We start from the raw sequence: 25,599 nt of genomic DNA, 5'->3' as shown, positions 1-25,599 counted from the left end.
GGGCACCTGCACAGTTCCCCTGGGAGATCTGTTTTCCTCTAAGGTCCACAAAAGTCTCCTTGGGGTGTCCCCAAGTGCTCATGAAGGCAAGGGAGTCCCTCCCTGTGGGATGATGTGGCGGGATGGGGTGTGCAGCAGCACAGCTCCCAGCAGATCTCTGGCAAGGAGGGTTACAGGGCCTCAGGTGGGGAATGAGGGGTTTTAACCATTCCTGTTTTCCCAAGAAAATATTTCTGCACAGTAAGAAATAAGGGATTTTGGCATCTGAACACATTGCCACAAAGGGAAGCTGAGCTGTTTTAGCCTGCCTTTCTCTTGGCACTTGTAGGTTAAGGTCTGTGCAGACCTGCAGAGCTGTGTGGCTCAGAAAAACTCTCATTAAGGAGCAGTTTGCACCATAAGTTGTTGCCCTCTGGGGTTTGTGTGTTAAACCCCAGCCAGGATCATGACCCAAGTTTCAGTGCATGTTTCAGTGACCAATGCTAAGCAATAACAATTTATTTAGAAGGAGGGGAAGCAATGTAGAACACATTTGGATTTGCTCTATATCATAAAGCCTTTTGCATTGGCAATGAAAGGAGTGTGAGGCTCTGCAGCAGGATCCAGTGGGTTTAGGAGTCAGGAGATTCCAAGCAAATTTGTAGGCTTAGAAGAAATTTTCATTGCTCTTCAATGAATGGCTCATCAACATTTCTTAGGTTCCATGGCCTGCACAAATAAAAAAAAAAAAAAAAAATCAGATTTTCTTTCTGCTTATATTTCCTCCCTACTCAATCTCAGGCCATGCTTTGTTTTCCTCCTGGACACAAATTCATCCCAAAATAATTCATGTTGTTTGTTATCATGTTGGGACAGCTCTATGCAACCATACCATACAGGAGAGTATTGTTTCAGGAGAAGCAGGGAATTAAATTGGTATCCCTGGATTCTGGGATGAGTGCATTCATTACTGATTGAAAATAGAAGGCTGTTTTTCATATGATAATTTAATTTTCCAATAAATTTTACAACAGAAACCTCACCTCTGAGAGCATTGTCCAAATGTTTCTTGGAAACATGCAACACTTGAGTCAACACAGAACCACTTGACTGTCCTCATGGCATAGTAGTTTTTGTTTTTTTCCCTTTATACCTAATTTATATATTCAGGAATACCCCAGGGTTTAGGAGACAGGCAAAATATTTTCTATTTCTCTGCTCATCCTGCAGATGAGCCTTGGTGAACGCCAAACTCACGGTTTGCAGCAGGAGCGGAACCCAAAGCAACTTCCAACTTTAACCAGGTGGAAGGGGCATGCTCCAAAGTGACAGCTCCCTCCTCTACAGAAAATCATATCCCTCTGGGGTGAAGACAAACCTGCAACAAGAACAGAATGTTTCCTTCCCTCTTGATTAATTCCAGACTGGCTTCTAGCAATTTGCAACAGAAGTGGTTAAAGTGTATTGGGAATTTTTCTCCAGGTGCACAAAACCCCCTTCTAGCATCTCTTTCCCATCTTACCTGGAGAAACCTGGAGTGCCAAGAAGAGGAGAGAAAAGAGAAGGTAAAGGATCTTCATGGCTGAGGATTTGCTGTGGCACTGTTGGGAAAAGGACCAAGAAAGGTGTAAGACAGACAGGACTGCACAAACACTGTGCTAATATAAATTACATTTCTATTAATTTTATCTTCAAGCTTTCAAAAATAATCAGTAAAACCCATAGGAAATCCTGACAATTGTGTGGGGCAAAATGTTTTCAGAACATGAGATCATTAAGTTACTTTAATAGTTTGGTAACTCAGATTTCTTTTCCATTTTGCAAAAATAGTCCTTAGCCAGAACAGAATCATGGAATCCCAGAATGGTTTGGATTGGAAGAAGCCTTGAAGCTCTTCTTGTTCCAACCCCCAGGGCTAAGACACCTTCATTGGACCAAGTCCCATCCAGCCTGGTCTTTGATACTTCCATAACTTTATTTTTAGCTAAGTGATTTTGTCTAGTAAATAAACAACATAAAGCAAAATTAGGTGATAATGCTGTAAAAATTACAAACTTCAGGAAAAAAAAAAAGCCCACTTTCATTTTGTAATGTTTAAATTTACCCATGTTTAAATTTATCAGTTTATCAACATCTCTAGTCTTGGTCTACAGGCAGCAGTTCTAGAATGGAAGTGTACAATCAAAAAAATTCCTATTTGAAAATAAAATTTTAAAAGCAAACGTCATACCTTCATTGCAAGAGTTATTATTATTAATTAGCTTTATAGGATAAGATAGACTAGAAAGGTGCTTATGGATAAAGAAGTGGCAATTTCATATCCTGGCATTAGGAATGTTCTGATCTGTCACAAATTATGGTTTCTCAAGCAAGGAAGGGAAATGAGATTGTGCTGAAATGTGCTGTTGTTGAGAACAGAATTGATAAAGAGTGACCCAAAACTGTTTCAAAGTTAGTATTAGAAGTTTGTATAGATTTGAAAATATCAGGAGAAATAAGGAGGCAAAGTGAAAAATTCTGAAAATGAAATAAGGGTTTTAACACAGAGATATAAATAAAAATCACAATATATAAAATATGTATTTATACTATGTATTTATATATAAATAATATATAATTCTATACCTACTATGCATTATGAAAATATTGCATAACTATGTATAATATGTTTATATTCCAAGGCTATATATTTAATGGAAATATATGGACATGTAGATTTCTGCTGAGAGGTCATCAATTTCTCTGGACCACAGACCTCTCTAAAGTGGAACCAATCAAATATTGATTTTTCCTAGGACTTAGGAAGCAGAGAATTTTTATTAAAGCATTCTAGGTATTAGCATATATTTGAACTAATTATTCAACATATCCAATTTTCCAAAATCTTAGGGTTTACCTTTTTCAGTTGCATACAAATTAAAGTTAATAGAGCAGAGGTTTGGGGGGTTTGTTTTGGAGTTGGGTTTTTGTGGAAAAAAGCAAAAGCTGACATTGAAAGCAAAGAACTGAGACTTACCAGGTATCAGGTGAGCCCTGAAGCCAAGCAAGACTTGCTGGTGGTCCCTTCCCTCCTGAAGACTTTGGCTTTGGGACTGGGATGCTCCTTTATAAGGTGACTCCCAAAAGAGACTGACAAGTACTTTCTCTTCTCAGCAATTCATTGAACCAATCCAAAAATTGCTCTTTTTTTTTTTTTTTTTTTTTTTTTTTTCCTGGTGGTATCTAATCCAACCAGAAACCAGCTGCTTTTCATTTCCCAATGATAAAATAGAGTTTCTCTCTGGATCTGTTTAAGCTTTTTCCTGGAAAATCCCACATTTTTCATGCAATACCTGTTGTGACACTCCAGTTTGTGTAAGAAACGTTAACCCACCGTGGTATGTGTCAAACATCTTGGGATGGAGGTTGAGCTGTCCCTGCTTAGGAGCAACTTAAAACCCTGCAGTACAAAGCATCTGTGTGCTCCCTGCAAGCCCAGTTAATTTTCTGTTCCATAAATACAGAATATAAGAACACAGAATGGATGTATGGAACTAAAAACAAACTTCCTGGCCAGTGGCCACTGAAGATGCCTGAATGAAAAAAAATGTACTGAAATAAGGGGAATACATCATGGTTATGTCCCTGGACACCCTTCCAGCTGATGGGAAATATGTAAATTTAGGTAAATTCAGTGCTAGAGCATATCTTTAGACCCTCAGGCCCCAAGACTTCTGCTTGAGCTTTTTTCCCAGGACTCTGGTTAATTTTTTGATAATTTTGTCTTCCACAGAGGGCCTTCAGTTGATCATTCCAAAACCACATTATGCCTTAGATGAGCATTCAGTTTTTGCTTGTCTGCTCTCAGCCTGCCAGCTGCTGACCCCTGCTCCTTCTGCCATGGGATGCAGCACCCAAATTCTGCATGGATGGAGCACTTCTCCTGTAAAGAGGTGGAGAGAGCTGGGGGAGTCCAGCGTGGAAAAGAGAAGGCTCCAGGGAGACCTTAAACTCCATCTTAGTATCTAAAAGGGTGTTATAAAAAGGAGGGAGAGGGACTTTTTACATGGGCAGATAGTGGCAAGACAAGGGGAAATGGTTTTAAACTGACAAAAGGCAGGTTTGCATTAGATGTTAAGAAGAAATTCTTCCCTGCAAGGGTGGTGAGGCCCTGGCACAGGTTTCCCAGAGAAGCTGTATTTTCTCCATCCCTGAAAATATTCAAAACCAGGCTGGATGGAGCTTGGAGCAGCCTGAGATAGTGGAAGGTGTCTCTGTCTACACTGGGAAAGTTGGAATGAAACAGTCTTTAAGGTCCCTTAGAATCCAACCCATGCTATGTTTCTATCATTCTAAGATAGTAAATGCTTTTTCAGGTCATATTTTACTTTAAACTCCCCTCCAGTCAACAAACAAATATTGTTTATTCAGTATTTTAACATGATATGTGAAGTGTGTTGTAATAGGTAATGACACATTAGCTAATTTGAATGATTGGTGTTTCTAATTGACCAAGACCTTTGCAAATGACACCATGTCTTACAGAACCTTTAGTATCAAAATTAAACTGAAATATTTTCATTTCTGACTCGTTTACCTTCTACTCATGTAGAATTTTTTCATTATTTTGATATTAAGTTCTTAAGTAGAACCATAGAATAATCTGAATTGGAAGGGATTTTTGAAAGGTGAATAAGTCAAAGCTCTCTGCAACATCTTCAACTAGATCAGGTCAGCCCAGAACCAGCTCAGAGCCCTGTGCAAGTACACAGGCACACAGAAGTGTACAGAAATTATCTATATGCATGTGAAAATACAACTACTATTATTGAAACCCTACTACTGCTAATGAAAACTACTGCCACTATTTCCCTTACAAGCATACCCTGATACAGCTTTTTATTCTCTAGATAATTTTGTATGTGAACTGTTTCTGCAATAGGAAAAAAGTGGTAATTGAATTTCTGGTATGTCTGCCAACATCTGGCCATAAAACTGAAAAACAGAGGGAATAAAATTACAAAAGTTGCAGTTGCTTCACCTCTTGCCAAGTGTTTGTGGTTAACTTGCCAACTGTTTCTCTTACCCAACCCAATTCCTCAATGAAACAAAGGTGCATAGTTATTTTTTATTGTCTGTAAGATCCTATGTGCAAGTACTGTCAAGGGCTTGGCTGTAACACTGAGCATCCTTGGCCCTGTTTAATATAAATTTCACATGGTCACAGTCCCATCCAGGCCATCAAGAAACCTCTGCCTGGACAAGGGGAAAGAAGAAGCAGAGGAAGGTTGGAGCACCTGTGGCAGAACTCAGCCCGATTTTGGGCTGTGGCTCTTAGGGTGGACAATCTTTCCATCCCCATCTGCAACTCCTGTTCTTCTGAGCTAAAGACAATCAGATGCTTTTGATTATTATGGTGGGTCAGCATTTTGTGTAATAATTCAGTGCTGAGGACCTGCTGTGCCTGATGCAGGTGGGATATACTCCAAAGGGAAATATCCTCATGGGAGGCTGCAAAGTGTCTGGAGAAAAAATTCCTTTCACCCTTTTAAAATCAAGATATTTGAGTAATTTTACCAAGATCACCTTCCAGAGAAGAAGGAGGATCTTATCTCCATCTTAGGAGTTTGTATCTAGCACAGAGGATGAGGCAATTAGGAGCAAAAAGGAGAACCACAAACTCTGCTCCTAGCAGTTTTCTCTTGAAAATTAAAAAGGAAATATTAGGGACGTCTTTCTGTAGGGTTATCCCTAATTAAAGTGCTTCAAACTGTACACAAAGTTTATTTAATCAAGCTCAATATTTTAATGAATATGCAGTTATCTTGAGTAAATGATGTGATTAACATCTGTATGAACAATTCTGGCTCTATCTTTTGACCTGACAGGTAATTAAGGGTACTGGGGCACAAGGGCAGAGTCCCTTTTCTTTTTTGAGAACCACAACGAGACTGGCAGTGATGTGGGTGTGATCAAAGCTCCTTGGCACAGGCCAGGTATCCCAAAGTTTCTTAAATTCAAAGAACTTTTGTAAACCGAATCAAATTTTCTAGAGAAAAATGGCAGGAGTAATCTCACCAAATTTCAAATATTCCTAAAAGGAAATATCAAAGTACAAACAATTTTCACTTCTTTTCCTTTATGGATAATGGAGAGAGACTGTTATATGGAGTTTCAATAGATATTTGCAATAAGATTGTTAGAAATAAAACATAGAAGTAACAGTAGGGATAGAAGAAATCCAGAAATTTTGCAGGAGGAGGTGTTTTGGAATAAGAGCCATGAGCACTACTTCTGCAGAACTACATAAGTGGCAGCTGTGCCTCTCAAAGAGCCACAATTTGCTCTTAGTGGGGTTTTTAAAATATGTTGTCACCTCTCAAATCCACCCAGAAAGTCATTAGGAGTCCAAACATCTGAGTTTGGTAACATATTCTACTGGGCAATGTTGTGTGACTGTTCAGCAACTGCTTTTGAAGGGATAATAACAAAATCACTATGCTGAACATCCATAACTCTTCAGAATATAATTTTTTACTCTCTTTCCTTTTTTTTTTTTTTTCTGCTTTGTGTTGCTGGTATGATTCAAAATGTTCCCAGTTTTCCTTTGCATAAGGTCCAGTCAGAAGCAAAATTTCTCAGATGCCTCCAGGCCCTCTAAAGGAAATATCTGGAGGTGTCTTTGCTTTATCTACACTGCTAGGCCATGAGGGCAAGGAAAAAGAGACAGAGGCACAGATTCCAGCCTGTATTTTGTTTCTTGCAATGGGAAAGGAAGGTCCACTTTGACTCTGCAATGACTGCTCCTTTTGGTGCTGAGGGCTCATTATTTGTAGAATCCCAGAATGGTTTGGGTTGGAAGGGATCTTAAAAATCACCTCAACCCCCTGCCATGGGCAGGGACACCTTCCATTATCCCAGGTTGTTCCAAGCCCTGTTCAGCTTGGCCTTGGACACTTCCAGGGATCCAGGGGCAGCCACAGCTGCTCTGTGGCCAGGGCATCTCCATCCTCACTGTGAAAATGTTTCCCTCCTTCCCCACAAAGAATCACCCAAGGTTCAACCACATGAATGCCACCATAACTGATTTTATTAAAGGAGAGGAAAGAAATATTTTCCACAGTGTTGCCTTTTTTTTTGTGGTGTTTGCTTCACTGCAAGGGAAGGTTGTGACTGCTTTTCATCGCAGCAGGAACTGGTGCCACCAGCAGCCATGGGGTCAGGGTGATTCCCAGAGCCATTCAGCAGAAGCAGGAAGGATTTCCAAGGCTAATCCAGAGACTCTTCAGCTGCTCCACCCCCTGCATGAAGAAGAGAGAGTCTCAGCTACCCACCTGTAGGTTTTCTGCAGAGATGTTCTGCTTATCTCACGACAGCAGAGCAGAGCTGCCGTGGGATGTGAATTCCACCTCTATGCCAGCAGGTTTGGCACCAGAGAAATGAGACAGGTGGCAGGAGCTGTGCCTCTAAGGTGTTGCTCTAGAGAAAAGATAATTCCCACAGCATTTCTACTCACCTTCTGCAGCAAGAAAATCCATTGCTACACGTTCCAATCCAGTAATAGGGGCGGCGACAAATCCCTGGGAAGCAGCGTCCGTTTTGGATCGAGCAGGAATTATCCAGCCTAGGAAACACTTGTCCTGCACAGCACAAAGAGAAGAGTCGTTTTCCATGAAAGAGATCAAAAGTGAATACAGCCTTCTTCTTTACTCCCTCCTCTCCTTACCTGCAGCCCCTTGGAGCATCAGGAAGAGGACAACGAGGAGCATGTGAAGGATCCTCATGGCCACAGATGGGATGGGAATTCTTTACCTGCACAAGGTTGGACAACACTGGACAGAGGATTCCCTCCTGACCAGGAGACAAGGAACTGCTTTAAAAATGTGCCTGCAGACACCAAAGCCAAAATCTTTGTCCAGTGAACTTGGACAAGAGACAGAGTGAAAACCTCATCTTTGGAGATATTAGCAATTACAAGGAGTTAATCTCTATACAACCTGACCTAATTAGTACCACTTTAAGTGCAGATTCAGACTAGAAACTCCTGGATTAGCTGAAAACCAAAGTTATTCTGAGGTTCTGTGGTGTTTGTGCTGATTTTCTTTTCCTTTTTTTTTCTTTTCTTCTTTTAATCTGGGTTTTACTGCAGTGAAAAAAAAATATCCCAGATCTTATCAGCATCAGGTAGGTTACTCTGGTACCAGCATAGGCTCACAAATTTTCCCCCTTCCACATATTTAAGTTCACAAAGAGTTCAGAGAATGAGTCAAATCTTAATTCTTAGGAAAAAAAAAAGACATCTATCTTTTCAATTTAATTAAGGTAGCAACTCATTCAAAATGTTACTGCATTCAGGTGAGATATGTGGCTCAAAATGCAAAGCTCAGCTGCAGTGGTGACTGGGAATCTGTTTCTGGAGTAACACAGACATTTTTGTCTCTGATGTCTCAAGGGAAGGTTCTCAGGTCTCTGTTCATTTTTGAGATCAGCAAACCCAGCATCTCCTGGAAGCCCTGCAAGGAGCCAACCATGGTTCTACAGACCATGCACACACAGCAGGCACTTGCTGGAGTAAACAGAGGGAAGGGGTTAATCAAAGCAGAGACTTGAGACTGATGAAAGGAAAAGAGGTTTATAAATTGGAGAGGTGAGGGTGGCTCTCCAGAACCAGGCAGAGTTACCTGAGGAGAAGGTGGAGGATCACTGCTCCTGCTCTCCTGTTCTCACCAGACCCAAACACCCCTATAAAGGGTTGGGGATGAGCCAACGCAGTCATTGGCCAATGAACAAAAAAACCAACTTTTCCAGCCTGTAATTTGTTTTATCCAATGAGAAAGGAAGGCCCACTTTGAGTCTGCTTTCACCACAGAGCCCCTGGTCTTTGTGCAACCCATCTTAGACCATCCAAGTTTGTGTAATGCACGTTAGACCACAGGCTGATGTGAAATACCTGGAACATGCAGAGTGCTGCTTCTGTTCCTGAGGGCTCCTTAGCTGTAGAATCCCAGAATGGTTTGGGCTGGAAGGGACCTTAAAGATGTCTTCTTGGATATCAGGTTTGCCTTCTGTGAACATGATAATAACCAAAGTCCTGCTAGCATCATGGTGACCTCACACCTGAATGAAACCTGAATCTCTGACATGTATACAAGTAGCCAGCAAAAATGCCAAGCCAAGGAATATTTTTCTGTCAAACCAGAATCCTAGAAGAAAACAGGCCAAAAAAAAGGTAAATTATCTGCCTTTCCCCTTTCTTTTTACCCCTAAAAGATGGTTTTGATTTTAGAAAATCAGAGGCACAGAATGATTTGAGTTGGACTGGACATTAAAGACCATCTACTTCCAACCTCCTGCCATGACAGGGAGACCTCCCACTGCCCCAGGTTGCTCAGAGCCCTGTCCATCCCAGCCTTGGACACTTCCAGGGATCCAGAGGCAGCCACAGCTTCTCTGAGCACCCTGTGCCAGGGCCTCACCACCCTCACAAGGAAGAATTTCCTCTCCTTCCCTGAAAAATAATCACTGGTGATGTCACCAGCTTCTCCTGGTGACTGCTGTGGTGCTTTAAAATCTTCTGTATATATAGGAAGCCTTGATGCCTAGGAGGGATCTCAAAATGACATAAGGGAGAGGACAGGAGTGGGCTGTGGAAATCTATGTGGATTTTAAGGAATCCCAGTGCAGGGAATATATTCCTCAAGATTGAAGAGTGTCCTGAATGAAAAATCAGCTCAGATGTGCACCTTCAGGTTAGAGAAATCCAGTGTTTGTTCCCAGATGGGCCAACTCCTCATGGGATAAATCATGGCTTTACAGCAGCCAGGGAAGCACAGATAAATACTACTGATGCTTTAGAGATGCAAATCTCAGTTTCTTCTCTGGCTCTCCAAGCAGCATTTTTATCCTCATATTTCCAGGTGTTTGGAGGCAAACCCTGTTTGCTTGTTCTTTCCCTGAGCTGGGGGGTTCTTTGTTGTGGGAAGGGTGCAATTCCCAAAGGGAGCAGCAGCTCACTGCTGAAAACACCCAGCAGCAGGTGGGATTCCAGGCAGGGTTTGGCAGGTCAGGTTGGGACAGTTTCCAAGGTCAGTGCATGGACAGCAGGGCTGTTCCCACGTGGATTTCATGCCAGGTTTTGCCAGGTGTGGAGGTGCTGTGAGGACAAACGTTGGGCAATGGTACCAAAGGTCTGTCATCCTTCCTGTCACTTGCACAGAGGACGCTGGAGGAAGAGGATGGCAGAGAGAAGGTGAAGGATCCTCACTGCTGCAGGTGTCTGGGGACATCCATGGTCACAGGTAAGATGAGGTGACACATGGACACACAGTGGCTTTCACACCACTCTAGAGTGATTTAGGGCTGGCTGAGATCTCCTCCTGGGGCTGGAGGGAAAGGGTCAGCAGAGAGGAGAGCAAGCCAGGGAGGAGGGATGGGACACAGGGACATCTCAGGCAGCATTTATCTAAGTGTGGGCAAAGGAACTGAGACCTGCATGTTCACTGGGAACAAAGTCTGTGGTGTGCTGACTGATAAAAAACCAACTGGGATTTAGAGGAGTCCTTCCACATACTCATTTTAACAATATTTTGTATATAAATATATCTATGTTAGTGTGGATTGGCTAGGAGGGAAATAAACAGGAGAGTAAGAAATATCATTATAGAATTTCTCTATGTTTAAATGTTTAAATAAACAATTACTGAAATTAATATCCTGACTATTCTTGAGAAAATCACAGGTTAGAATATCTGGATTATTCTTCTCTATTTGCATGTTCTTCAGCAAAGATAAAACAGGAACTAGTTGAGTAAATTTGGCCTTTGTTTCTCTTTGATTATTTATAGATTATATGCACAGGCATACAAATATGTATTTATGCTTGGAGAACATAATTTTGGGGGCTCCACACAATGTCCTTTGCAGTACATCAGGAAAAGGGAACTCAGTAAGACATTTAGTGGTCAAAATTCTTTCAGGATGCAATATTAATTGATTTGTAATATTCATTCTTTAATTGCATGAGTTTACCTGCCAAGAAATGGATTAAATGTATCATGAGTGGCCAAAAAAAAATGCTTTGAGTCAATAACAGTATGTTGGAATTAAAATAATGTATAAATTACAGTATTTAAATATTTAAAGGAAGTTTACCATCAATCATAAGAACAAATAAAATTAATTAGTTAAATTAATTAGTTAATGATCTTCTCCAAACCCTGATATTTGAGCTTGGATCTCTTTTGTTCCACTTTGGGCAGGTGGCACAAGGACAAAGTGGAAAAAAAACAGGAAGAAAGAATAATTTTATCCTATTTTAACCTCCTTTTCAGAAGGTTAGTCCAAAGCTCTAAAAACTCATTTATACATTTAATATTCACAGTGTCTATTTCTCCTTCTGTACATTTCATCACTTGAGTTATTTAAAGTTTTGTGGGTTTTTTTAAAGAACAAAATCAAAATCAAAATCATCGAAACAAATGCTCTTCCATATTATACAGCAAATATACATATTCTTCCAATTAAATTATACAGGAATGGGATTTTAAGTAGCTGTCTTTTTCTGGGGAGCCTGTTCAGTGCCCAGCCACCCTCTGAGTGAAGAACTTTTCCTGATATCCAACCTAAAGCTCCCCCAACTCAGCTCCATTCCATTTCCTCGAGTCCTGTCAGTACAATTTTGAGAGCAGTGACTGGTTTCTTGTCCATCAGAGGAATCCTCAGCAAACTGCAGAGCAGGGGGGGCTCTGCCCTGTCAGAAAACATCATCCACTCACATATCAGCCCTGGGAATCAAAAGACATCAGTATAATTAAGGGGAAAAGTCCATAAAACCCTGCTGTCAGAATAATTTCTGTACTCTTCACTGAAGAAGGTTGCTGGAGGGGAATTTCAGCATTAGCTCTTCATTGCCACCTTCTGGGAGAGACCTGGGTAGGTGAATGCTCTTTGAAGTACAGGAATTTGGGGTTTTTCCCTGGTCTCTTGGTGGTATGACAATGAAAACACAAAATCTGGGCTCACAGGTGCCTTCAGGGCTCAGGTTAAACCAGGGCTGCCATCAGTTTCTTTAGTCCAGATCCTCTGAGGGCAGAAATTTGACCAAAATGTTTTTGTGAAAGTTTTTTCCTTTGGCCACCTGGAAGCAGAAAAGGCTGTGTGCATGTGGGTGTTTCCCTGGAATTAATTACTCAAACGTAATTATTTTCTGTGGGACAAGCAGAACACAGATGTGGCAAAACCATGAGAGTGAAAGAGTGACCAGCAGGACAAGGAAGGGAAATCTGCTCTTGTGACATCCCACCTGGAGTCCCCAGCATAAGGACATGGAGCTGCTGGAGAGATTCCAGAGGAAACCATGGAGCTGCTCCAAGGGCTGGAGCCAGGCTGGGAGAGCTGGGGGTGCTCACCTGGAGAAGAGAAGGATCCAGGGAGAGCTCAGAGCCCCTTGCAGAGCCTGAAGGGGCTCCAGGAGAGCTGGAGAGGGACTGGGGACAAGGATGGAGGGACAGGACACAGGGAATGGCTTTAAGTTGAAAGAGGGCAGGGATGGATGGGATTTGGGAAGGAATTGTTCCCTGGGAGGGCACAGGGTGCCCAGAGAAGCTGTGGCTGCCCCTGGATCCCTGGAAGTGTCCAAGACTGGGCTGGACAGGGCTTGGAGCAACCTGGGACAGTGGAAGGTGTCCCTGCCCATGGCAGGAGATGAAATGGGATGAGTTTTAAGGTCCCTTCCAACCCAAACCATTCTGGGATTCTCTGAACACAGAGGGCTCTCACCTGTATTTCACTCAGGAGCCTCATTGCAAAACCTGAGCTTCCCCAGTTCAGGTGTTCCAGGGCTGTGGATGCATCTCCAGGCTCCAGAGACAGCCCTGCAGGGGTGGGACCCCCCTGGATCCCAACCTGTGTGTCCCGTGTGAGGTGTTTTTGGGACGAGCCAGCTCATGTTCCAGGGAAAGGGGAGGGAGCTCACGAGAGGTCACTGCCCCCAGCAGCTGCTGGGAAGTGACATTCCAGCTGCTGGGAATTGCTGTGGCAGATCCATGGCCTTGGCCAGCTGGTCTGTGGCAGCTCTGTCACCACAAAATGTATAAAAACAGCAGTTCTGGGGTGGGCCAGCACTCTGTGAAGATCCCCTGCAGTGGAACCAGGTAGGATCCCTCTCCTCAGGTCCTCTTGGGTGAAATAAAGGTGCATTTTTCACACTGATTCCAAACAAAAAGGAGAAAAACACATCATTTTTTGTAAGATTTGTTGCTCCACTAAACAGAAATTAATAATCCAAGGTGTAGACTATTGCATCTTAATTAAATCCCCATGAATATCTGAAATTGGCAGTGATTGGTATTTCAGTAATGCATTTGGCTGATTATTGTACTTAAAGATGTTTCTAATTATTAAATTAGTCGGTATTATTTTCCAAATGTAGCTGGAATCTGCAGTGAGAAATGATGGTGGAGAGACAATTCAGGATGGATAGATGGCTCCTTAGATTTTCTGTAAAGATATTTCAAGGAGTAATTACTAGCCTGTAAGCTAAAAAAATTGCCATTATTTGAGTAATTAGAGCTTTGGAGTGTTTATTTTCCAAGCAATTGGAAAGACTTAGGTTATTAATTGAATAATATGGATATTTCAGTCATTAAGTAACTTGCTTTGAACATGAAGCACTGCACTGCATGGGCTGCCATGATTAAAGTAGACTCCATCCCAGCCAGACTCAGCAGAGTTGCTCAAATTAAAAAATTAATAACTGTATTTATAGTCATAAATACATTTTATCAATCTTATGCAATATGTTTTCAAATTTATCTTTCCTTAAAAACTGTTATTTCTATGGATTCATTCTAGAGTATTTACTGCATATATATGTCAATTTTTTATTAAAAATTGCAGCTAATTTGTCATTAATAGTGTTTGTACTGGGTGATGACAAATGCAGGTTAAATGCATGACTTCTTTTTGGTTTTTTTTTTCATAGCATCTGTTGTATTTGGTGGCACTGAATTTGGACATGAAGATCTTTTCCCTTTTCTTTGCAGTTCTCCTCCTAATGCTCCAGGGCACTTCAGGTAAGAGTTAAATAAACTCTAAGGAAATGCAGAGGGAAAATTGTGAGTATGGAAAAAAAATAGAAATAAGAATAGAAATAAAAAGTGAAATAAGAAGAATAGGAAGAATAGGAATGGGAATGGGAATAGGAATAGGAATAGGAATAGGAATAGGAATAGGAATAGGAATAGGAATAGGACTAGGACTAGGAATAGGAATAGGAATAGGAATAGGAATAGGAATAGGAATGGGAATGGGAATAGGAATAGGAATAGGAATAGGAATAGGAATAGGAATGGGAATGGGAATGGGAATAGGAATGAGAATGGGAATAGGAATAAGTACAAATAGACATAGAAATAAAATAGATTTAGAAATAGAAATAGAAATAAATAAATAGAAATAGAAATAGAAATAGAAATAGAAATAGAAATAGAAATAGAAATAGAAATAGAAATAGAAATAGAAATAGAAATGGGTTTAGTCCCTTTTGCCTATGGCCAAAGTGCTGCCAGTGTGTTGGGCACGTTTTTAGCAGTGACCAGATATCAAATGGGTCCATTGGATGCACTGAACCCTCCCAGTTTGGAAAATAAAGGAATTTAATGGTGTGGAAGTGGCCAGCCTGCAGGTAAACTTCAACACTGCTGCCATGCTGTAACCTGGATTGTTCTTGGTCTTCTTTGGGAAGACAAATCATGACTCTGCGTTGTTTTTTTTAATTATTCTGCCCAGGCTTCCTGCGTGCCCCCAACACTGAGGTGCAGTGCAGACAGGCTGGGGGGGTCTGTTCCAGCCACCACTGCCCCCCACCCCACACGAGACCCTTTGGACGCTGCCAGCAGGGAATTCCCTGCTGTAGGACCGTGGTGAGTCCAGGATGTGATGGATCACACACCCACAGAAGGGCTTGGGATGGAAGGGGCCTTTCAAGGTCATCAATTCCACCCCCATAATCCAAGATCCAGGTGCTCTGTGCCCCTGTTCAACCTGGCTTTGGACATTTCCAGCGATTTTTTGGTTTTTTTGACCCATTTTTGTAAATCCAATCTGCCCTTCAGATGGGAAATTGGAATGGCTTGGATTAGAAGTTGCATTTCAAGGTCATCTATTCTACCCCCATAATCCAAGATCCAGTTGCTCCAAGCCTTGTCCAACCTGGCTTTGGACATTTCCAGTGATTTCTTTGGGCTTATTACTCATTTATGACACATTTTTGCACATCCAGTCTGTCCTTTAGATAGCAAATTAGAAGGGCTTGTGTTGGAAGGGGCCTTTCAAGTTCATCTATCCCACCTCCATTATCATGGACACCTTCAACAACATCCAGGTGCTCCATGCCCCTGTTCTACCTGGCTTTGGACATTTCCAGGGATTTCTTGGGTTTTTTGACCCATTTTTGTAAATCCAATCTGCCCTTCAGATGGGAAATTGGAATGGCTTGGATTAGAAGGTGCATTTCAAGGTCATCTATTCCATCCCCATAATCAAAGATCCAGTTGCTCCAATCCCTGTCCAACCTGGCCTTGGACATTTCCAGGGATTTCTTTGGGTTTATTACTCATTTATGACTCATTTTTGTACATCCAGTCTGTCCTTTAGATGGAAAATTGGAAGGGCTTGGATTAGAAGGTGCCTTTCAAGGTCATCAATTCCACCTCCATTATCATGGACACCTTCAACAAGATCCAGGTGCTCCATGCCCCTGTTCTACCTGGCTTTAGACATTTCCAGGGATTTCTTGGGTTTTTTGACTCATTTTTGTACATGCAATCTGACCTTCAGATGGAAAATTGGAAGGGCTTGGATTGAAATACACCTTTCAAGGTCATCAATTCCACCTCCATTATCATGAACACCTTCAACAAGATCCAGTTGCTCCAATCCCTATCCAACCTGGCTTTGAGCATTCCCAGGGATTTCTTGGGGTTTATTACTCATTTATGACTCATTTTTGTACATCCAGTCTGCCTTTAGATGAAAAATTCTTCCAGCACTCAGATACAGGATTTCCTGAGGATTTCCTCACTGCTTCCCTCTGTACCATTAATGATGCAGCTCAAGTGCCTTGTGGGAAGGATCACAGTGAAATCTCTTTGGCAGAGAGGATTAATTAGCCAGAAATGAATTTTTTTTCCTGCTGTTCCCATTAGCTGTTCAAGCTGCTCATGATGAGTGGTGCTGGCTTCAAAGGAGACAACTCTTGATGTGCACACTGTGCTGAGACTTGGGATTTTTGGGTCAGATTCACAGGAAACCTGCATGTTCCACCTTGCTAAGGCTGCCTGGTCCCACAGTCAGAACAGCCTGAAAGTCATGTTGTTCTCACAGGTCTTTTTTTCCTGTTCCATAAATTTCCTCTTCTAGACAAAATCAGATTATTTGGTTTTGTGAAAGGTGTCCCAGCCCATGGTAGGGAGTTGGAACCAGATGTTCTTTTAGGTCCCTTAAAATCAAAGTAATTCCTTAATACTCTGCTTAATTTATTCTTTTTCCCCTCAAATTCCTTACTGGAATCCTAAAGTTTTCCCCATATTTTTATTCCAATATGAAAGTGCAGTAACAAATATCCCATGATATTTACACTCTGCCTCCACTGATTCTAATATTTCACTTTCTGTTTCTCCTTTTCCCTGTAAAATGCTGCAGACACTTTCTGGAGTCTCTTAATTAAACTTTGTTCAATAGCAAGAGATGCTAAAACCAAAACATGAGCAGCAGAATCTCTTTTCCGTACAGAAATTCCAAGAGGAGTAGGAAGCTTCAGGTACAGAGTGTGGTCAATTCATTATTAATTAAAATAGAGAAGCAATTAATGATTAAAATTGAGCAGCAGCAGGACTGTGAATATCCTGAAGAGCTGGATTCAGGCATATCAGCCCTTGGTGCTCATTCAATCCCTTCTGTGCATTTTATTTCATTCCTTTTCTTGTTGTAAGTACAAAATCTGAAAGTTTCTTCCCTTTATTTTGCAGTATGATTAGTGACCACTGACACCTCAGATGGGCTAACCAGAGTTTCTGGCACTTAAGGAATGCATCATCCCACTGGAAAATCTGGAATTCTGAGCAATATGCATTTGAGAAATACTTGTACATGCCACAACACAAACAACAGAAAAAGAACAAACCCCTCCACAAACAGCCCTAATGACCTGAAGAAACTCCAAAGCAATTCTTGAACCTCATAGAAAGGACCAATATTTTTCATTTTTAATGATGTTTTGCTGCTGAAATTTTATTGTGTTAACATCTGTCCCAGAGAGGTCATGAGCTGCAGGAGTCTGTGCCTGTGAGAGGATGTAAAGTTCTTCCTTTGTCCCTCAGAACAGCTATTCTTTTATTATTATTATTATTTTATTTTCCTTTTGGAATCATCAATAATGTGAGTAATGCCAGAATGCTCAGCTAAGGTGTTTGTATTTCATAGTCTGCACATCACAATAAATTTCAATAAACTTGCTGTGGTAGATCTTATCCCTGTCAGGTATAACCTCCTTATCCTTGTGAGAACAATCTCCTTATCCCTGTGAGGAATTCTCTTGCTGTGTGTTTTTGAATCAGTGTGAGATGTGGTAAACCTCTCCAAGAAAAGGGGAGGAAAACAAACCCACGTGGTGACAGGAATATGTCCTTGTCCTAATCATTATTAATTTGATCAAGAATAACTTCAAGGCGAGCTGGATGGGACTTGGAACAACCTGGGGCAGTGTCCCTGCCCATGGCTGGGGTGGAACTAGATGGGCTTTAAGGTTCTTTCCCAGCCAACCATTCCATGATCCTGTGGCTCTCCAAACCATTCCATGATCCTGTGGCTCTCCAAACCATTCCATGATTCTGTGGCTCTCCAAACCCAGTGTGATTAGGCACAAACTGATCAAGTGGAGCAGCAGTGGAACCCTGGAGCCATCCAGCAGCTCCTGGCATGGGGAGCATGGACATTGTGAGTCACCCCTTGTCCCAAATCCTTGTGGGCTTTTCATGTAGGATGTTAGGGATGGGGAAGGGGAGGAGAGGATGAGTCTTGGTGATGAGAATCCAGGCTGATGGACACACAGCCCACTGCCTCCCGACAGAGCAGCACAGGGAAAAACTGTTTGACCAGTTTAGGACCCAGAGAAATTAAATTCCATGGATGTGATACTGGTCTACACTAAATAGAGACAGAATAGCAGAATCTTGTGAGTGTGCTCATGCAGTTTCAAGCCTTTCTGCCCCCATGGGGTTTCTCTGTATTTCAAATATTTCAAATTTTGGGCTGGCAGATGCAGCCCTGGAGAGGAGCAGAGGAGTGAGCCTGTCTCCTGAATCCCAGCTCTGGGCTGGAGTGGCAGCTGGAATGGGCTCTAACATAAATGTTTCTGATCAAATCATTGCAACACAGGGTGATTTAACAGGACTTGATGACACATAGGCTTAATGCAGTTAAATAAAATTCATTTACAGGCTGATTTTATAGACAATAAAAACAACAAAAGCCACCCTGACATACATGAGCAAGTACCAGCAACACGGTTTCACAAGAACTTGCTTTTATTAGAATTGAAACTGCAAATATCTTTATTGAACAAGAACTCCTCCTCAGATACTCCTGTGCTCCTGAGGGTCTCCACCCCCATGGGAAAGACTTCCCAGGGCACTGAGGACAGGATCCATCGGTGTCAAAAGATGGGGATGTCTCAGATGTCCAGGGCTCTTGTCTGAGTGGTCAGTGAGGTGTCAGATTTAGGAGCTGGGGGTCCTGCAGAGAAAAGTCAGGTGCTTAGCACATCCACCAAACAAATAAATTGTACCTTGACACCTCAGACTGCTGGAGATCAGGGGGCACACGAGGGTAAGGACAGCTGGAGACTCTTGTGAGCTGGACCTGTGTTTCTGGCCATAAGACAACCCAGATAAAATACAGGATGGGGCTGCCACCTCTCAGCACACACCACAGCTACTCATTTGTGGCTGCTGATGCCCCAGAACACCAGGGACATCTTCAACTACCCCAGGCTGCTCCAAGCTCTGTCCAGCCTGGCTTTGAGCATTTCCAGGGATCCAGGAGCAGCCACAGCTTCTCTGGGCACCCTGTGCCAGGGCCTCCCACCCTCACAGGGAAGGATTTCTTCCTGACATCCAATCCAGATCTACTCTCTATCAGATTGAAGCCTTGTCCTGTCACTCTTGTGAACAGTGTCTCATTTTCTCTGGAATATTTCAACACCACAGAGGCTCTGCCTTGTTTTCACCACAAACCCCAGAAACCAGCAGGGACTTTTCGGAGGTCGCGGGGGGAGGCTGATCGTAGCTCTGATGCTGAAAGGGGGCAAAGCCCAGCGATTCTACTTCCTCTTGGTGCAGCAGCCCTTCCCTGGAGGAACTCCTCTTACCATTTGCAGCACCTCAGCTTCCCTCCACGGCAGGTGCCGATGTCAACCAGGGGAGCAGAGCAGGGCACGAAGGAGCAGGAGCCGCGGCTCTGCCGGCACGCCAGGGTGTCGGAGCTTTCCTGGCTGTAAGCTGCAACAAAAATGGGGAAAACCCATCCTTGTTTGTCCTGGCAGAGACTTGGGGCATGAGATTGACCCGTGTGTTAAGGTTTTGCCATCAAGCTGGATTCCATCCCTAATTTGAAAGGCATCACAGCTTTGTTCTGAATCAAGTCTACCACGTTTCGACCCCTTTGTCCCAGTGGTTCTTGAGTCCTTTCTGTTAATCACATATTATTCAAGGATTGCATGTTTTCGTGTCACTCAGCTGATTTTTAAGCTACCATTCCCTTATCTCTTAAATTAAAAAAATATATATAGTGTTTAATATATATTATAGTTTTATAGTGTATTAAATATATATTATAGTGTTTAATACATATAATCTTTACAAAGAGATGGAAGACAACTGGTGGCCCTTTCCCCAGCAGGGATTCTACTGGAATTGTACCAGCCCTGCAGCCATCTCAGGGGTCATAGTGTTTTTTTGATATAAATAATACATTTTGTGGTGCATGAAGTAGGAAAAGACCAAGGAAGAAATCCCAAAACATTTAGTACAGATTTTGTCTCAATGGTTCTACATTTTTGCTTTGAGTAGACAGACATTTGATGTCTGAAAAGAAAGCTGGTACAAATTTGAGAATACTGCAAATCAAATTGGGACAACTTCAGCTACTTCAAAGACACCCAAATAGCCTGGAATGACAGATGGGCTCCAAACCCACTTAATGCACATGGCCAATACAGAGTTCAGGCAAAAACTGACAGTCAGGACATGTGAGTGAGAATGTGAGAAGAGAAAGCTCTTATGTTGTCAGGTTATATTTTTTGTATTATTCTAAGAATTGCCTCAATAAAATCCTCAGGAAATTATTCAGGTGGGAAAAGGGTCCTTGGATCCTCTGTGACCATCGAGTCCAAAAATTCCCCAGCAGTGCCAGGGCCACCAAGTGCCACATCCACACAGCTCTGCCCCAGCCTGGAGCTGCAGGGGTTGTTGTGAACACAAATAATTGTGTGAGGTTCAACAAGCACTCGGTTTATTGAACCTCAAACAATTTGCCTCATCCCATGGATCCTGCCCAGACCCCTCTGCAGAGCCTTCCTGCCCTCCAGCAGATCAAACTCCTGCCTAACAATCTGCAAATTTGGTGAGGTTCCCCTCAATCCCCTTATCTGGGTCATTCATGAAGATATTAAACAGGAGAGCCTCAGCTGGACTTAACTCCATTCCCCACACCTCTCTGGACCTGGCCATCCTGACAGTTTTTAACCAGTGAGTAGCACCCATCCAAGCCAGGAGCAGCCAGTTTCTTCAGGAAAACTCTGTGGGAAATGGTGTCAGGGATTTACCAGAATCCAGCCAGATATCTAACCCACTAATGGGACAGCTTGTCATAGAGGAGATCAAGTTGGTCAAGCAGGATCAGCTTTTCATGTGTTGGCTGTGCCTGATCCCCTGGGTGTTCTGTACATGCCACATGAAGGACTCAAGGTGAGCTGCCCCAAAACCTTTTCTGGCACCAAGGTCCATACAGGACCATCCTTTTTTCCCCTTCTTATCATCATATGCTAGGAAGAAACCATCATCATGACTATCAAGAACCTTGAAATGACAGCTTGAAAATTAGGGCTATGACCAGGGAAGGAGAATTCTAATAGGAAAGTCATGGATTCTAGAAGCAGAGAGATAACCTGACCCTCAGCACTGGGAAACCTTTTCTGGCACCAAGATCCATACAGGACCATCCTTTTTCCCCCTTCTTATCATCATATGCTAGGAAGAAACCATCATCATGACTATCAAGAACCTTGAAATGACAGCTTGAAAATTAAGACTGTTACCAGGGAAGGGAAAGTCATGGATTCCTGAGCAGAGAGATAACCTGACCCTCAGCATTGGGATCTAATGAGCTTCTCTGCATCTTCACCCTTTCAGCCTCCACCTCATCTCTTCCCAGCCTTACCTGGAGCAGCCTGGAAGAGGAAGAAGAGAACAGCAACGAGGAAGAACAGGATTCTCATGATGGCAGCTTTTGCAGAGATGGCGACAGCACCAGCGTGAGGAGCAGCTGTCCGAGACCGAGCACAGGCACTGCCTCTGCTTATAAAGGCTCTGGACACACGGTGGGTGGAGGAGTGGCTGCCTGGAGAGCAGAGAGTTCACTGCCCTGTTCCCATGGAGATTGGTGATGTAGGGAGGTGTTGCAACCTCTCCCGTTAGGAGATGCCCGTCCTGAGCCACGGCCACGCCGGGCTGACCCGAGCAGCCAAACCAGCCCGTGCCAGCTGGGGGGCTGCACCCAGGGAGGGCAGGGGATTGGAGCACCAGGGAGGTGGGTTCCTGGGATCCACAGGGTGCTAAACCATGCAGAACTGATGGGGCCCTGTGGCTCTTGGCCACGGTCTTGTGACAGCTTCTCCTCCCCCTCAGCCACCAGGCTGGGTGAGCAAAGGAGAGAGCTCGTCTCTGGAGACAAGAGCATGGAGTGACAGGGCAAGGGGCAATGGCTTCAAGCTGAAAGAGAGCAGGGTTAGATGAGGTATTTGGAAAAACTCCTTCACTGTCAGGGTGGTGAGACAATGGAACAGGCTGTCCAGAGAAGCTGTGGCTGCCCCATCCCTGGAAGTGTTCAAGGACAGGTTAGACAGGGCTTGGAGCCCTGGGATAGTGGAAAATATTCCTACTCAGGCAGGGGCTTGGAATGGGATAATCTGTAAGGTTCTTCCAACCCAAACCATTCTATGATGACTTAGATGAATGCAGGAAAGGATCAGAGATTTAGTCTTTGCTTGGGTTGGAGCTGTAGGGCTGCAACAGAAGGAGACAGAGTAGGGCTGAAAGGGTCATAGACGTCCCCTCTCTTGGCTATGAAACTGCAGATGTGGTAGTCACTCCGGTCCCCCAGGAGTTTTTTAATAGTTCACAGCTCAGTCACTCTCTGTACCTTTTATTTGTGACCTTAGCCATGGATTTGTATTGCAGAAGTCATTAAACAGACAGGACTGGAAGGGACACTGCTGTGTGCTGTGCCATGCTGTCAAAAGAGACTGATCCTAATTCCCTCCAGCAGCCCCTAAGATCTGTCCTGAAAACATTGATATCATAGTCTGAACCTCCTTCCCAAACCTAGTCTGCATGGAGTGTCTAAAATTACTCATTCTTGCCCAAATGATCCTGGTTTAAAGACATTTTCCCTTGTGGTCAATCACCTTGCTTAATGTGGTTATGAAACCTCACATCTCTGATTTCACAGATTCAACATATCAAATCCACTTCGGTGTGGTGTCTACACCTCTCTTATCACCTTGTAACTTATTTCTGTATCTGAAAATAAAATCTAATCTTTTTTTTTCCATGCATGTGAAGGTCCAGCCATACCTAAGATGGACCAGTGGAAGTGTTACCAGAACCCTGTAAAGGTCTCCTAACCCTTGTACTTGTCTCCATGAAATGCCATTCCTGAGACATGTGGGAACTTCAAGTGATTTTTTTTTTTCCAAGCAGGACAGACTAAAAATCATGAGTGAGACAAAGTCACAAGGGTGATTAATTATTTACTGCTTCAGTGGGAGCAACAAATTGAAATGATGGAGAGCAAGATCAGGGGTGAGCTCTGACTGCACACAGAGGGCAGAGAGGTCTGTGCTTGGTGAACTGGCTGCTGCAAGCTGGGTGTAGGGCATGAAAGGGCTTCAGTCTTAAAAAAAAAAACAAGCCAAAACCCATTAATTTTGTATATCAGGACTAGAAACAAGCAAATACCTTGTGGATGGATGAGGAGGTTGAGGAGGGGCAAGAGGATAAAGATGGCAAAGAAAATGAATTCCCACCCATCCTTCTTTGAGCCCACATCCTTGAGGAACTTGGTGAGGGAATGGACATCCAGACCTCTGCCAGGAGCTGTGAGAGCTGGGGTGGGCAGTGATGGTTTAGGGAAAACTCCTGTATTTTTACATGCATTGTTGAGCCAGGGGCACAGGCTCTAACATGAGCTGTTGCCTCTCCTCCATTCCTCTCCTGGATATAGAAGTTTCAAGGAGTCAGTCATTTATATTAAATCACTCTTTGTCTGTATGTGCCTGGAATTTTTTTAAGGGAGTCAAAGGGAGCACTGTCCATCTCCCTGATTCCTCATTTGTCATCGAGGACACAGACACAACCCCACAACCCAAACCACTCTGGGCACTGCCCAAGGCTTCAGACAGGCAGCTCATCCACCTGCACCCTCAGCTTCACTTCTGGAAAGACAAAAAGAAGGAAAAAAGTGCAATCTATGATCTTAAAACATGGCCAGCTGTCAGGAAACTGTTGGAGTCAGTGAGTCTGAATTCTTCAGAGAGAAATCAGAGTACAGGGATTGAATTAAAGCCTTTGGATGGACTGAAGTATATTAAGCCACTCACATATAAGGTAGAGGTGTAAGTTTAAGTTTTAGGATAAGTAAGTAAGTCAGTAAGTTTTAGTATGAGCTCTAATGCTTTTAGTAAGTAAAAGGTTTAGATACCAAAGTGTGAGTTCTAGTGAAGGTTGAAAAACACACTGATATTTTCAGTAGAGGCTCCAGGCCCGCAGTTGTAGACAGTGCTTAGACATAATAGTGTTATAATAAGAATATTGCTTACATTTTTCAGATAGAACAAGACAGGTTGTATGCATAGTCTACACATAACGTGGCGTGTTAAGAAACTAGAATTCTAACAGGTTAAGGAGTGGTGGTCTGAGTTTGCATCTTAGCTTTTTGGGAAGATTCTGTATAAGAGTTTGTATTGGGGAGAGTTAGTGCTTTTCTGCTTTCCCTGCCATTGCTTTTCTTTTTTGCTTTTGCTCACCCTCATCAGTCAACACCCAAGAAGAAGAGAGGAGCTGCAGCACCATCAGCTTCCTGGGACCTTTGACAAGAGCAGCTCCTACTTCTGTTTGGGGCTTTATACCAAAACTTAGCATGGATTTTGATGTCTGTGACTGTGCCTTTGAGACTGATGTGCTTCTGTAATAAATAACCTTTTAGCAACTATTTAAGATAACCTGACAAAGTTGGTGCCAAGAGCTCCAGAGGGTGAAGGTTACTTGTAGAAATAACAGGATTTAATGGAAAAGTGAAAAGTGCTTTTCTACTCCTTGCAAAAGCTCTCTCCTGCCTGCCCCATGGGCAGGGATGTTTAATTTGGGGAGTGAGGCTGCTGAGCAAACCCTGCTGGGGTTGGGCCATGATGTCACTGATGGTTCAGTGCTCTTTGGAACCAAACATCAGGGAGAGGGATGGAAAGGTGGAATGGCTCCAGCCTCCTCAACTCCCTCCCCCAGCTCCAGCTGGAGAGTGGCAGCAATGTTTGTCCCAGGTCCAGATCCCTCCATGGAAACATAAACGTACCTGGGGGAAAACAGCCCCCTGGAACACTGCTTGGCACCAGGGAAAGGGAGCTGGGACATGGTGCTGCACTTCTTCCTTCTTCTTGAGGACCAGGAAAAGATGTTCCAAACAGCCTCCAGTGAACAGAGAAAACACTGAGGCTCTGACTGACAGGAAGCTGCTGATCTTGAGGTGTCTATAAAAGTTAATATTTGACCTGGCAGCCAAGCAGTGGGTGGTGGGTTTTGCATGGGACCATGTCCTTTTGAAGGAAAATCATTTTGTCACCCAGAAAAAGCAAATTAATCTGTTTGGCTTACTGATCCTTCAGGGAGCTTGGGATATTTGCCTCAAACCTTGGGTAATCACCTCCTGTGGTGTGTATTTTAGACTGTGGGGAAAACCAGTGCAAATATATTTGGGTCTGAAGGAGTTTCCCTCTTTTAATTACAACTGATGAGCAGCTAATCTGCCTGATCAGAAGGGGAGAATTAATTTAGTGACAATCTCCTCTGTTCTAGCAGTAATTAAACAGGCAGAAGCAAGAAGTGGTGTTGAGTTCCTCTGCCCCAAAGTTAAGGGCATGGAACAGGTGACAGAGAGAAGGACAAATGTCTGCAGTGGGCAGAGGGCACACAATGTTCATTCTCCTTGACAGAGCACTCAATAAAGGTTGTTCATGCATAAAACTGATTTTCAGTGGGGAAACCCCAGTGTTAGTGGCTGAAGTGCCTGTCCCAGGCAGTCATGGGGCCATCT

The 25,599-nt window shown here is 43.1% G+C and overlaps 2 protein-coding genes, 2 long non-coding RNA genes and 1 pseudogene across 4 annotated transcripts in view; 1 reads left to right on the top strand and 4 right to left on the bottom strand.

The window, feature by feature from the left end:
• Positions 1-483: 483 nt before the first annotated feature.
• Positions 484-3,128, bottom strand: LOC130251164 (gallinacin-2-like; annotated as a pseudogene).
• A 5,169-nt stretch (positions 3,129-8,297) lies between these two features.
• Positions 8,298-17,486, top strand: LOC130251884 (gallinacin-8-like). Its single transcript, XM_056488898.1, has 5 exons — positions 8,298-8,313; positions 10,146-10,249; positions 13,940-14,030; positions 14,746-14,879; positions 16,986-17,486. The coding sequence occupies exons 1-5, from the start codon at positions 8,298-8,300 to the stop codon at positions 16,992-16,994; spliced, it is 354 nt and encodes a 117-aa protein (XP_056344873.1). The 3' UTR covers positions 16,995-17,486.
• Positions 11,424-13,109, bottom strand: LOC130251560 (uncharacterized). Its single transcript, XR_008840180.1, has 2 exons — positions 12,736-13,109; positions 11,424-12,094 (listed from the first exon to the last, which is right to left on the bottom strand). It is a non-coding gene; the product is annotated as an uncharacterized LOC130251560 (long non-coding RNA).
• Positions 17,487-18,684: 1,198 nt separating the features above from the next.
• LOC130250801 (uncharacterized) overlaps positions 18,685-25,599 on the bottom strand; it is a 74,912-nt gene continuing 67,997 nt past the window's right edge. The window contains exon 2 of the long non-coding RNA XR_008840052.1: positions 18,685-19,082. This is a non-coding gene — a long non-coding RNA (uncharacterized LOC130250801). The remainder of the gene's footprint in view (positions 19,083-25,599) is intronic.
• LOC130250795 (gallinacin-9) lies at positions 19,381-21,574 on the bottom strand. The gene is made up of 2 exons (XM_056486866.1): positions 21,454-21,574; positions 19,381-19,514 (listed from the first exon to the last, which is right to left on the bottom strand). Exons 1-2 carry the CDS (start codon positions 21,509-21,511, stop codon positions 19,381-19,383), a joined length of 192 nt encoding a protein of 63 aa, XP_056342841.1. The 5' UTR covers positions 21,512-21,574.

The sequence above is a fragment of the Oenanthe melanoleuca genome, chromosome 3 (genome assembly GCF_029582105.1).
Source record: "Oenanthe melanoleuca isolate GR-GAL-2019-014 chromosome 3, OMel1.0, whole genome shotgun sequence".
Classification (NCBI taxonomy): domain Eukaryota; kingdom Metazoa; phylum Chordata; class Aves; order Passeriformes; family Muscicapidae; genus Oenanthe; species Oenanthe melanoleuca.
Note: the sequence above shows the minus strand (reverse complement) of the source record. Positions and strands in the feature narration are given on the sequence as shown.